Source organism: Microtus ochrogaster, chromosome 1 (assembly GCF_000317375.1).
Source record: "Microtus ochrogaster isolate Prairie Vole_2 chromosome 1, MicOch1.0, whole genome shotgun sequence".
Lineage (NCBI taxonomy): Eukaryota > Metazoa > Chordata > Mammalia > Rodentia > Cricetidae > Microtus > Microtus ochrogaster.
The window spans coordinates 35,339,741-35,354,287 of NC_022009.1; the positions used below are offsets into that span (position 1 = coordinate 35,339,741).

At 46.7% G+C, this 14,547-nt stretch overlaps 1 protein-coding gene across 3 annotated transcripts in view; it reads right to left on the minus strand.

The window, feature by feature from the left end:
• The window catches only part of Foxn3 (forkhead box N3), a 381,858-nt gene that overhangs the window by 152,837 nt on the left and 214,474 nt on the right, over positions 1-14,547 (minus strand). For all 3 annotated transcript variants that reach the window (XM_005343444.3, XM_013346136.2, XM_026780643.1), the window contains one exon: positions 3,155-3,267. In XM_005343444.3, coding sequence (XP_005343501.1) covers positions 3,155-3,267 — 113 coding nt within the window. The remainder of the gene's footprint in view (positions 1-3,154; positions 3,268-14,547) is intronic.

Consider the following 14,547-nt stretch of genomic DNA (forward strand, 5'->3'; position numbering starts at 1 on the left):
CAGGGCAAAGGCCGGCAGATCTTCCTCCACAGCTCCAGAAGAACCCAGTTCTGCTAAAGGCTAGTCAGGAAGCCACCAGAACCAGGGCAAAGGCCAGCAGAAAGGTCGGCAGATCTTCCCCCACAGCTCCAGAAGAACCCAGCCCTGCTAACGGCTAGTCCGGAAGCCACCAGAACCAGGGCAAAGGCAGACAGATCTTCCCCCACAGCTCCAGAAGATCCCAGCCCTGCTAACACCTCAGGCGCCTGCAACCAGGTCTGTGAGGCGGTCTGTTTATGCTGTCTGACTCACTCAGCTGTGGTTCTTTGTCGTGGTGGCCTATGTAAGCTAATACAAAGGCTAACATCACCGAGCTCTGAGTTTCCGTTAAAAACGGTATTTAGAAATAAGAAAGAAAGCAGTGTAGAACATTCTAACAAAATCTTGGAAAGCAGGTGCAAGCTGACATAATGCAATGTTTAGCATTACATTTGGGTGTGAACAAGGTTGGGGGCAGTGTTTTCAGATGCCTTGATTTCCTCACAGAGCTTCCCACCACCTGCAGCATAGGCCATTGCTGCTGCCAAGCACACCTGCGTGCCAGAGCAATATCAACCTTCTTGTATAATCACCATCTTCCTAGCATGCTGCGTACCAGCTCCAGAGAAGCCAAACACTTCCCAGGCGCCCTTCACAGTGACTCCACACGGGGCAGAAAATGATCCCGTGAGTCTCACAGTGGACCTGGCCGGATCAGGTGAATTCAGCATTGTGGTATCTGTTTATGACTGGTGGTCCCATCCCATTTTCCCAAAGTCACATCAACAAGCAGCCTGGTGCACAGAAATTCCTTGCCAGTTATCATAAGGCATGGAGCAGCCTCAGTACGATTTCACACACTCCAGGCTCCTCCAGCAAACTCATTCAAGGGCACGGGGAGAGCAAGGTGCTCTCTGCAGTCAAAACATGGAAGAGACAGGCAGTAGTCTCACCTGTCACCTCATTCCGTATCCAGTGACCTCGATGGACTTGAAATCTCAGCCCATGCATGGGTAACTAACAGAAAGTAACTGTGCCCTCTATCCTCAGTTAACTGGGAGAAAGGGAAATTATTTTTACTATAAAAACTCTGGTTCATCTGCATTTTTATGCTCTTATTAAAACTCAAGTGAAGCCATTAGGCTATGCCCAGATCACGATCCCTCTGGCTTGAGTATATTCTACTTGCAAGCCCCAGAACTCTGTTATGATCCTTCATATTATTAAATAATTGCAGGGCGTCCCTTGGGGTCACATTTGGCAACAAGACACTGGCCTAAATGAACAAATGAAACAACCCAGTGAATAACACATTTTTAACCTGCTAGAAGCAAGCGAGTGTGACATACTTCTTGGGCAGAATCTAGAGAAACAAGTGGAGTGGGAATCAGAAACTGTGAACATGGAAAATATTTCAATAATTAGTGCTAGGCTCCCCACCAACCCCAGAGAGGAGCAATTCTCTACTCCAATCCCAGTTTACATTTCAGGGGTGGTTACAACCACAAGCAGAAAGCCGAGCATGTGGCTCTGTCCTTCTGGACATTTCTACAGTAAGTATAAGATAGGATGTTCTGGAAAATCCCATTTTTTCCTCCTATGGCTATATGACCTCAAGTTGTCATTTCAAATAAAGGATGCTTCCACTGATTTTTATGAACACAGACAAAAGCTGCTACAACCTTGGTGTCCACCCCCCTCCGCCCAGCCCCTAAAAAATACCCCTGTGAACCAACTGTAGTTGCTATGGAGGGTTATTTGTTTCTAAGGCAACAGCGTATATCTAAGTACTAATGGCCTGTCCTTTTGCCAGGCAACAAACAGTCTTGTGATGCAAGTGCACCTGTCTCGGCTACGCGTTACTATGGAGACACTCCAGTTGCTATGGCTACCATCACGCTAATCGCCTAGCAAAGGCAGACATACAGCAGTCTTCTCATAGAGCCCAGCTGCTTCTCCCGTCTCTTGCCGGAGACTGATTGTCTAGGGCCTGTGCTGGAATGCACAAGAACTTCATTAATGCCACGTCAGAGGCTCACTTTGTGTGCCCTCCTGCAGAACAAACATCAGAACAGAAAAATCTGCAAGTGGACTGTAAAATTCCCCAGGCTTCTGACATCAGGCCATTCCCAATTAACATAATGGCTACTCCAGGGGCGATTTCTTTTAACTGGATAGTTACAAAAGAAGCGTTGCTGCATGTCTTTTAGAATTTCTTGGTAGGAGGACTGGAAAGATGGATCAGCGATTAAGAGCATGGCTGCTCTTCCACAGGACCCAAGTTCAATTCCCAGCACTGACACAGTGGCTCAAACCATCTGTAACTCCAGTTCCAGAGGATGCAGTGTCCGCCTCCAGACTCCAGACAGCAAGCACACAAATGCTACACAGATATAAACGCAGATACATATACATGAATAAACAAAACAAATTTCAAAAACTTTCTTGGTAGGGTTGATGACAAATCCAAGCACCATGAATAGCTAAGATGCCACACTTTGAAATCTGGTTCTTTGTTCTGTAGGCCCTTTCTTCTAATCTCGTATGAACGTGCTTCTTCAAACCGTGACAATTTACTTAACCAGCCCCCATTATATATTTGTAAAAACGCACTCATGACCTCAATCCCATGACAAACAGACACGTGAGGAGGAAAAGCGGCCACTGCTCTCAAGGCAAACACTTAGTAACCACAACAAACCCATCACTCAGGAGCCTGTCTGCATGGAAACGGGATGACAACAAGCGAGTGGGCCTTCTCTCTCAACATCTGCACAGACAGGCTATGGAGAGGTGGGATCACCTGTATGCCTTGCCGCTTGTACCCCAGCAAAAAGTGACACACAGAAACATGGAAGCTGTCAACGTTCCTCTGTAAATGCCCACCGAGGAAGACATTATTCTACCTACGGGAAGCCTGGAGACACACTCCCTGGAGCAGAGACATGGTAAGGTTTGAAGGAAATACATCAATGGATGTACCTCCTAATCATACTTAAATTTTTTTCTCATTTATTGCAGTTATTTTTAAATATCTCACACAGCCTACTAAATTAGTTTTAGAGCCTGACTCCTCTAGACTAACACAATTCCAGGAGACTTAAAAAAAAAAAATCAGATAGTCCAATTTACTTACCTTTGATAAGCCTGAGGGGTAGGAGGTGGGTGGTAGGGTGTCTTTTTCAAAGCCTGAATTAGGTTTTGTCTATACTCTGGGTCTATGCACCACAATGACCCTTTCCCAATACTCTGCAAAGAAAAATTAAAATAAAAACATATTAATACAATATTATTAATTATATCAACACAGCACAGGGTATTTTGCAGTAGGCAAATACATAGCTATACTATAGTTACTCTTAAAAGCCTCCTGTTATTTGTTAACAATTTCCCAGGCATAAATGTTGTCCTCTGACAACAGGAGACCATAAAGGGCTCGTACCTTCTTCTCACCGAGCTGGACAAACCAGAGGAACATGTTGCTAGCAGACCATGCTGATACAATAGCTCAACGTGCACATCTGAGCTACCCAAATACAAGAATCCCTTATTTTTCAGTATGAATTTGGAAGAGAATATATATTCTCTTCCAAATTCTATAATTTGGCTGGCATTCACGTTAAGAACACTGAGACGACCTCCACGCTCCATTTCTGCTCTTAAGCTCCCAGCTGTTCTCAACCACAGTACACTGGCACGATCTTACAAGAACAGAAAAGTAAGCCACTCAGTGTTTTTGTCCCCCCTCAAACTTGCACACAAAAGAACATTTATGCTTGCAACAGAATTTATAATTTCCTTCCCCCAAGAAACAAAAGACTTCAGACAACAAAAGCAAACCTAATCCAGAATCCAATGCATTTTTATATTTTTATTGGGGGGTGGCATGGGGGGGGGGGAGAGAACACGGGACTGAGGGACAACCGGGGACACTTCCATTCACAGCAATCTGCTCCAGTCTCTAGGAATCTTTAGAAGGGGTCACACTTTAAAAAGTGTAAATTGGCTAAAGCTGTTCCCTGTGGGGGAAAGGAAGCTTCTACCCGAAGGCCACTTTTGGGCGGACTGGAGGCAACTGGTTAAAGGATCAGCATTTTGCTTTAAAAGTGGATGGTGGGGGGAGGGCTTAAGTGGCACCTGGAACAGCACTTTCACTGCCCTCCTTCCAAGTGGGCCAGGGTACACAAACCATTTGATGAGGTCACTTCTAAATATTTGCTGATTTGCAAAGAAAAGAAGCTAAAAGAGCCACCCAACCCTGTCCCTTAGAGTTTCCCTCACTTCTCTCCTCCAGGAAGCCTGGTGGTGTCTTCCAAAGTTTAGAAAAACAAACGAGAAAACCTTTTAACTAACACAGGAACTAACACAAGAACCAAAAGACCACTAAAGCTAAGTCAGTCCAAAAATCTTTGAAGAATTTTTTTTTTTTTTAGTTCTGTATTTCAGTTATCACTTCACCAAATAGCTCTCACAAGCCTTATGCATTCACGGCGCGTGTTAAAATAATCCTCAAGCCTCAGGAACATCAGAGCAACTAGAATGAACTCTTCCTGGAGTACTGGGGACAGGAGAAGGCTACAAAGGCCACGAGAACCAGCTCAGTTGCCGGGGCCCAGAACATTTATGCTAAAGACATACAAGCAGGGCTTAATCATCTGGGCAAGTAAAGACCTGAAAGTCATCAACTTTCCCCAGCCTTTCTTTCCATGCTCACATTCTTAAGTCTGGTAGAGTTTGAAGGGCTTGACCCAGCCTTTCCAAGCAGAACGGGTCCTCGGTCCTCCATCTCTTCCTATGGAAAAAGCTGGCTGGTGTACTTTAAAGAAAGGTGAGGTGTGGAGAGGGCTGGGAAGACAATGAGTTACCAAACTACACTGACATAAAAGAAGCCACCAAAGCAAGTTAGCTCTTCCCACGGTGGGAGGGCTGGCCTAACCCTCTTCATCAAAGGCTCCCAGTTGAGCCCTTGGCCAGGGGACCAGCACAGGTGTGGGGAAGGCCATAGTCAACACGCAATAGAAGAAACACTTCTGCAAGGAGATAGTCCCAGCAACAGGAGCCTAAAGGCCTCTGTTCTCATCAAGATGGCTTTCAAGGCAGGGACAGTTTAATCTTTCACCTGAAAAAACCCTCAACAAAGAGCAAACAGCCTTCTGGGGTAAGCAAGCATACGCCAAGAATGTGGTTCTCCCAACCCCAACTCAAGTATCCTGTTTATGAGGCAGTGATGCTATTTAAAGACGAGATGGAATAAACCCCAGATCTGTGCCTAACAGTCCCCCAGTAAGTGATCCAGCTCCTGAGAGGAAGGCTGGAAAGTGAGACTGGGCAGTCTGCAGCCACATAACCATGCCTGTGTGGCCATGGACAAGCATGGTGCCTGATGAGAGACAGGCAAACGCAGGGATGTTGAGAGATCAAACCCTAACCCAGAGGCATGCCTGCGGGTACCCGAGAAAGAAGTGACGGGTTAAGGGACTGAAGTGATCATAACAGAGAGAACATGCCTGACTAGACATGTCTCACTACCTTCAATTTGTTAGCCCAACGTTGGTATGGGAGGAGTTTTTGAAAATTGAAAGTCTTCACGTAACTTGGTTGAACAGCATGTTGGTAAGAGTCTTAGTATTCTAACAAAAGTTCACCACTCTATCTGCCTCCCAGGCACCCCATACACCAAGCTCTGACCACTGTAACTTCTTTATTCAGGAAGCCAACACCACTGACAACCAGCTTCTAGAACTTTCCTTTTGCGAAAAGAATCATGATCATCAAACTGATGCTTCCAAATTTAGTCAGTACATATACTATTACTCATTAACAATCTCAGGCTTTGGTTCCTAAGAAATCGTAAGGATCCTTTGGACTCTGCCGAGGTCTGGGATTGCCAGCACGTTACAGGTTAGGAGATTTTGTCATTGGTTTTCTGACCAAACAGGCACTGACTGAAGAGTAGTGACACACTAGAAGGCAGTGCGCCTTCCACTGAGAACTGCAGGCATTCAAAAGAGGACGAGCTCGATGCACTGCTGCTTGGGTATGCACCTGTCAAAGCCTCTGGTGGCTTTAGGCTAAAAGCACAGGCCTTGGGGTTCAGGGCAGTGGGAAAGGACAGCACACCTCATTTCCACGCCTCCTCTTTGGTTTCATGTGATGGTTCAAGTGCTTTAGCCAAAAACTTCTGAAACAGAAATGTACAGGGGATAGAACGCTCAAGTTTCAAAGGCCAGGAAAAATTATCCCGAATGCCTCATGCAGAAGGGGGTGTCATTTGATTATATTGCGTAATAAGAGTCAGCGCATTTATGGAAATCTCTGCATGTCATCTGAAGACAAGAATGCAGAGCTTCCTAATGGGAATAACTGTGAGGGTCATGCACCATGAAATGTTCAGGAATTCAAAACAATAAGACATGTCATATAGGTATGCATTTTCATTATATATATATATATATACACACACACACATGTGTGTGTGCCTATATATATGATTGTGTGTATATTTGTGTGTGTGTGTATGCATGCTCTGAGCATCTGAGCCATCTCATACACACACACACACACACACACACATACACATCATACCTAACCAAGAGAAAAATAATGTACAAACAATAGGGGATAAGATAAAGTTTTTATATCTTTTTAATTAAAAGTATCTGAGGAGTCACTGATAACTCTATTGATAACAATAAAAAAATCAACATACAAAAGAAGCAAAAATATTTTCGGGGGGGGAACAAAATGAAATTTACCAGGAAAAAGTCCGTTCTCCCCCAGACTTCTGGAGAAGTACGGATGGAGGGACCTTCTCTGTAAGCTCATCATCACCCCACATCCCACAGTTCCATAAAATGCACTTAGCAGTCAGCCTGAGATCCATCTTTTCAGGTTCAAATTCCTTTGCTAGACAGACAATTCCTGAGGAACGGCATCATATGAGAGAGAGAATGAGAGCGAGCGCATATATAAAGACACATGCATTGTGAAAAGAGGACAGAAAGGGACAAAGATGCCAAGCTTCTGCTCGGTCACTCTGCCTCATTGGGCTAAGACAGAGCGTCAAGATTAGCAATTGGTCAGCAAGCCCCAGGGGTCCACCTTCCTCCAATCCCGCAGAGCCAGGCTCACTGGTGGGCACAGGAACAAGCATCTTTACGTGCAGACTGGGGACATGCCCTTGGGTCTCCATACTCTGACCAGCAGGGCCATCTCCCTAGCACCAGAGCACCACGTTTTAAAGTTTGTTTTCTCAAACTGTAATCAACAATGCATTAACAGGTCATGAAACCAATGTAATGGGTCATAACTAGGATTGTTTTAAAGAAATAGAATATAAATCAAACAGAAAAGAGTAGAAATATCTGTAGTAACATGTTGTGAGATATTTGTGTGTACATATATGTTCAATGCATATGTGTATTACGTCACAAGGTAATACATAGGTCTAGCTGGGAGCTGGCCAACAGTGGTCAGCAAACATGGGTCTAAGACAGCAGTAACAGGGAATTTTCCGTCCTTTTCATCCCTTTCCAGGGTAAAGGCCTCTCCTAGCAGTAGTAATGTGATATCGGAGCTGAGCTTGGAGAGTGTGGTCAGAGACCCTGCTTTTAAAATGTCAGGGAACCAAACGTGTGCTCTCAGTGACCTTGAATGTTTTCGAGGTCTCTCACGTGCCATTTCTGGGGATGTTCCCAACATTAACCAACCTCACTAACAACTGATCAACCAACGTTCATTTGTTTGTTCGTCCACTCCTTTCTTTCTCCCTCCCTTCTCCCTTCCTACTTAGCTACTTTCAGTCACCATAGAGGAGATATAAGGAAAAAAACAACACAAAAAGGTGGCCGCCTCCATGCAGCTTCTGTTCCAGAGAGGAAAAAGATGAACACCCTAGATGGGAAGGACAAAGTGAGGAGACAACCACGGTGCAAGGGATGCGTGGATCGAAGGGAAGTGTGGACCAGATCCAGTATCCACGATGAGGATCACAGACACTGTGTCATGGAAGGGTAAAGGAGGAGGAGCAGGGGGAGGATCAGGGGGAAGAAGAGAAGGGGAAGCAGGGGGAGGAGGGGGGAAGCATAGGGAGGAGCAGGAGGGAAGAGAGGGAGAGAAGCATGGGGAGGAGGAGGAGCAAGGGGAGAAGCATGGGGAGGAGGAGCAGGGGGAAGAGGAGAAGCAGGAGGCAAAGGAGGAGGAGGAGCAGGGGAGAGGAAGAGGAAAAGCAGAGGGAGGGGGAAGAACAGAAAGAGGGAGGAGGAGCAGGGGAGGAAGAGGAGGAGGAGCATGGGAAAGAGGCATATAAGGAGGAGGAGCAGGGGAGGAAGAGGAGGAGGAGCATGGGGAAGAGGCATATAAGGAGGAGGAGCAGGGGAGGAGGAACTGGAGGAAGAAGAATAGGAAGGAGGAAGAGGGGGAGGAGGAGCAGGGGGAGCAGGAACAGGGGGAGCAGCAACTGGAGGACGGGAAGAGCAAGAAGAAGCTCGGGAGAAGGAGGAAGGGGAGCAGGGAGAGAAAGGATGCAGCTTTAGAATGTATTGGAGAACTAGATAGACATAAAAATGGATTCAAAGTGCCAGGGAAAGAAAAACAGTGGTTTGGTTTAACTAACCAGGTAGAAGACTAGAGATGGGGAAATCCAACACGCTGTAGAAAGCATAACCTTTGACCCTGTCTACTAGATGTACTGGCTATGATATTTGTAAGAATTTACTGGGCACAGGAGTGTAACTCAGCTGGTTCGTGAATTCATGAAGCCCTGGGTTCAATCTCCTGTACTAGACAGAGCAGGTGTGGTGCTGCACACCTGTGATCACAGCACTGGGAGGTGGAGCTTGAGACCAGCAAAGCTAGGCAGGGAGGGCGGGAAGGAGGTGGAAAGAGCCCTACTGAACACGAACTCAGGCCACTTATCGTCCCTCTGCTGTACCCTCGCTGACCCAACCTCTGTAGCTGAAGCCATGACCACAGAAGGCAGGTCTGAAGTGACCTGGCTTTTGAGGTTTATATCGCCAACTGGCTTCTCTGCAATAGGGCTTGGTAAACTCTCTTAAAGGGCCAGAGGGAATCTTTCCATCTTTGAAGTCCACAGTCTCTGTTGTTGACAACGCAGCTCCACCCTGACAACCGTGACAACACAAAAGCAAGCAGAGATGTAACCATCGAGTGTGGCTACACTTCCAGGAGGCTTTGTGTGCAAAAGGCACAGCTGACTGCCCGCTGCCCCAGAGTCCCACACTTGCATTCGGGTTCAAAGCTCTATAGCTCTGGGAAGAGAAAGGCCCAGGTAAGGAGCTGCTGAGGTTCTGGATTGGGGAAGGAGGGCAACAGTGGGAATCATTGGTCAGGTGCTCCAAGACAGGAAAACAGGGTACCTGCAGGGAGGAGACACACACTAAAAGTCATGTTCGTCAGTAGTGATACCACGTATCATTAGTGGGCTGTGCCTTGCACTGTGTACAGTGTGTATAGTGCAATCTCCACTCCTTGCTGACCAACTGAGTCTCCCACAAGGCCTATCACCCTGGGTTTTGTGTTTGTATTATACGTAGGGCCACTACTAACACTGCTTTCTCTGGGCCATGGATCCATAGTTAGTGAGAAGCAAACCACTCCACAGTGTTTCAAAGGATAGTCCTTAAGTTTGGTTGGCATGGAAACTAGAGTCCTGAAGACTGGAGTCCAAGTTTATATCAACTTCTCAGCTGTGTGACCCTGGGCAAGATACTTAACTGCTCTGAGCTTCAATTTCCTGGTTTATAAATGGGACTGCTGTAACAGCATCTGCTTCTAGGGACTGTGGTTAAGGATGAATGAGATAATACAGGGCTTGGCACGTAGCAACAGGACAACAATTATCAGCTCCTGTTACTACGAAGGCAATGCAAAGCTAAATGACCATCTTGTCAACACTGTGCTCCAAAAACACACTTCCCAAAAGTAGTAGGCAATTGTTAAAACTGTGAAATAAAGCTGGGTGTTGGTGGTGGCGCATGCCTTTAATCTCAGCACTTGAGAGGCAGAGGCAGGCGGATCTCTATGAGTTCGAGGCCAGTCTGGTCTACAAGAGCTAGTTCAAGGACAGCTAGGGCTGTTACACAGAGAAACCTATTTCAAAAAAACCAACACAACTGCAAAATAACATATGCAAACACACATTCAAACATACATAACACACATACACATACACATGAGAAATGAGACAAAATCACACATAGCTGTCTGGTGGTACTCTCCATTAGCCTATTGGAAGCACTGTGCTTAAGGAGATGGAGGGGGAAATGAATGTATCCATCAAAGCAGAAGAAATGTAAACACCAGTCAGCCACAGTCAGGACAGTCAGGAGTTCCAAGTTCTTTAAAGAACTCAAGCTCTGTTGCCATGCATCCTCGGGGCCCGGCAACCATGTGGGAGGTCAGAGGTCTCTGCTCCCAAGAGTGGCCATGAGGAACCCCTCCTGGACAGGTGAGGAGAAGCCTGTCTCGGAGGATAAAGCAGAGGGCAGAGGTGAAAAGGGCGGGAGAGCCAGGGGTTAGGATAGGGGTGGGTGGCTCTACCCTGTGCTCTTCTAGGGAGGCATTCTTACACAGAGGTTGGAAACCATTAGTTCACTCATTTGTCACCAAGGAACACTCAACTTTCTTGAGGGGCATCGGCTGACACACCCAGGTTCGTACAAACTCTGCCCAGGTTCGGGGAAGGTAATAGTTTTCTCTTCTGGACCAGTTCAGCACACTTTATCCTCTGGGGACCGCCAGGCTACAACACAGCTTCCACAGACACTGGGTTCTCTGCCTCTCCCCAACTCCTGCTTCCCCCTCGGAGAAGGGGTGAGAGGGTGGAAGAAGCACCTTCAGAGCCCATACCCCACATAACTCAAGCTTGCGGCTGCATCTGGATTTTAGTGAACCGCATCCCCAGCACGCACACTTCCATGGCCTGAGCAAAGTGGGTTTGTCTTGGACTCCTTTGGAAGCAGGCACTTAACACTATTTGTACAGAACAACAGGGCAGGAGATGCTGGGCAAGGTGTAGAGACCCTGAGAAGAATCCATTTTCCTAGCGCAGGACCTCTAGAGGAAGGCAGGCAATAAAATATAAAGGATTGCCTGTGCTGGCCAGGAGGCTACAGGTCCATCAAGCAGGGAAAAGATGAGGCCTGAGGGAGGAGAACCTTCAAACTGCACAGAGCATGTGCACACCCTCAGCCCACTCCTCCTGTGGAATGCTGGCTACCCACAGCCCCTGCCACCAAAGCACTGGTGCTCCTAGCTACATCTCTGCAGCGTGGAGTGTAGCTCCAAGGCTGGAACAATCTTCCAAGAGGCTGAGAGGCAACCACCCCATGACTGTCTGTCCATAAAAGGGAACCAAAAGTGAGGCCAAAGCTTCTCTGGAGAACATTCCAGAAAGGAGGCTCCCAAAGCAAGGGAATACACCTGCGTGGTTCCTGTCCATGCTGCTGATATGCTGGGTTACTGGGGGTGGCTGTTGGGGGACACCATTTGTCCTCTTGGATTCCATTTCTTCATCTGCATCTCAGAGATAGTTTCCGTGATCCTAAGTGTTATGAAGGCGTACCAGAACCGCACCCAGCCCGTAAGAGGCGGCGAGTCCATTTAACTTCTCCGGTGCCAGGAGAAGTTACACAATACTGGGGAAGAGGGTGGGGGTAGAACAGAGAAAGGTCATTCTAACAAATGGCCGTAATATGCAGATGTGGGCCTCAAGAGAGTAGAGGAGACCCAAGATAAAACTCAGCACGGGGCACTACCAGGAGCATTTGGTCTACCTGCAGTTCTACTGGCTACAGTCAAGACGCTGGGGAAAACCTTTACACTTCAAAGCCATTGGGAAAATCATCTCAGAAATTAGGCAAATACATGAAGGAGGGAGGGAGAAAAACAATGACCTCAGAGAATTTTCTTCTTGAAGTCAGTGCCCCTTCCTGTAACAAACCCTCATATTCTAGAAGCAGAAGAAAAAAGATGAAACATTCCAGCTGAGTGTAGCGGGTCACACCTTTGCTCAGAGAAGCAAGTGGAACTCTCTAAATTCGAGACCAGCCTGGTCTACATAACAAGTTCTAGGGCAACCATAGTTACGTGGAGAGACCCTGGTGAAGAGGAAGGGAGGGAGAGGGGGAGGGAGGGATGAGACGGGGAGGGGAGAAAGGGAGAGGGAGGAAAGCAAAGCAAAGATCCCTTGAGCATTCATCTAAACTTTCTAATAGTTTGGAGAGGTTCGTATTTTTTTTTTAAACCAAAAACAGAGGGATAGAAAAGAGAAATACTCTCTTCACACTCAACACAGGGTTCTGAGAGCCAGAATATTTCTGTAGGCACGGAAGACCTGCCTCTCAGCAAGGGAAGCAGGAGATCTGGACCCAGACAGCCCCAGGGCAGGATATTCCAAACTGGCAGGCCATGCATCCTCTAGGTAGCAGAAAAGAAATGCTGCCACTCCTGCCAATAGACATGCCATGACTTTAGATGGAAATCACCTCTAACAAGCTCCGTGGCGACGCTAACTCTAGCTCCTAGCTCTCTCAGAGACTCACTCAAGCCCCTAAATGACGCCTGTTCACTGCATACCTGGCTATGTGAGAGAGGTGGGGTAGGAATTCTTTTACATGCCTAGTATGATGACTGCAAACTCTTCATCTACAGCGAAGTTGTGTGTGTGTGTGTGTGTGTGTCCCCTTGCATTAACACTTTAGTAACATCAAAACAATTTCAAGATTTGATTAAAATCAAATTAATCTCTATCAAGAACCCATCCCACCCTGCCATTTCTCTACCAACCATCAATGTCATTGCCCCAGTGTAACATCAGACCTATGAGATCAGGTCTGTATCTGCACACACAGATGGACACACACACAATAATGAATTATAAAATAACAATAATAATCAAGATTGGCAAGCTGGCTCCACAGGTAGAAGTAGTTACTGACACACCTGATACAGCGAGCTCAACCCCTGGTCTCCAAGGTAGAAGGAGAGAACTGACTCCCTCTTGGTGTCCTCCGGCCTTCACACACATGCCCACACGTGTACAATAAATAAATGTAAAAAATGCACACCTTATGGACTGTTCTGTTCTATGTACGGGTGTTCTCTTTGTAATAAAATTGGCCAGTACTAAATTTAACAGTCCTTCTTGCTATGTAGCCCAGGCTGGCCTCAAACCCACAAGCAAATTACAAAGAGGACACACGGTGGAATGGAATTATGTTTGAGGGCTGTTCGATGTCAGCGAGTGAGGGGCTTGCTTCCCAAGCCTGTTGACCATGGAGTGAAGCCCAGAAGACACACAAAGGAGAGAACCAACCAGACCCAGACGGTGGTGGATCACATGGCTTTAATCCCAGCACTTGGGAGGCAGAGGCAGTTGAATCTCTGTGAGTTCGAGACCAGTCTGGTCTACAAAGTAAGTTCCAGGATAGTCAAGGCTGCACAGAGAAACCCTGTCTTGGGGGGGAAAAAAAAAGGAGAGAACCAACTCTTACAAAGTTGTTCACTGACATCTACACATGCACTGTGACACACACATGCACAAACACGTGCACACGTGCACACATGCAAATCCATACATCACATACACATAAAATAAACTCTACAAAAAAATTTAAGTCCTGTATTTGACTGCCTTTTTTCACGCTTTTTTTTTTTTTACAGCTGAAAAGGTAAACTGACTTAAAGCTAAGAGACGCAAAGAGTAAATAAGCACTCGCCCCATTTACTTATAAAACTCTTGGCTAACTTTAGAACTTAAGAGACCCAGGAAGGGATGCTATAACGAAGACCCGAAGACCCGGATGAAGCAGAGTAGGGAGGGGCTCAGCTCTGGCTGACTCTGCACTCTCTCCTGCACCTCCACCAGCTTACAGGTGACTCAGAAACTGCAATAATATTTTATGAGGACAATTATTGCGGCTGGAGTCTGACATACAGACATCCCTGGATAACACAGACACCCCCAGATAGATTACAACTAACCCTCCCGGGGCCACTTTATCTTTTGGTTACCCATAGTTACTCATTTATTTTTAAATGTTCCAGTGTGATCTTATCTAATTGGCACATATAATTTGATCACCTTATTTCCAAAACTAAAAGTTGCTGGCAGCACCTGGCCAGGTTCTAAGGCCAGTGACGGGCGTGCAAGGCAAGGGAAGCGGGACACTTAGTGCCTCTTGCTTTAAATAAATCAATAAATAAAATCACAGCATCTGAGCTCTGAATCAAAGTCACCAGGCTGTGTGCTTGTCTTCAGGGAGTGGCCCTGGCCCTGGTAACCACAGACACACCCTCCACCACCTCCACCAAGACCTTTCTGCAAATTCCTAAGCTCTGCAGAGATCCAGCTCTTAGCCACAGTATCCTGCTAAACTCCTAATCCCACTTTTAAGGAGAAACTGCCTTTTCAGTGACTTTAAATTCCAGGCCAGAGCCGGGCAGTGGTGGCGCACGCCTTTAATCCCAGCATTCGGGAGGCAGAGGCAGGCGGATCTCTGTGAGTTC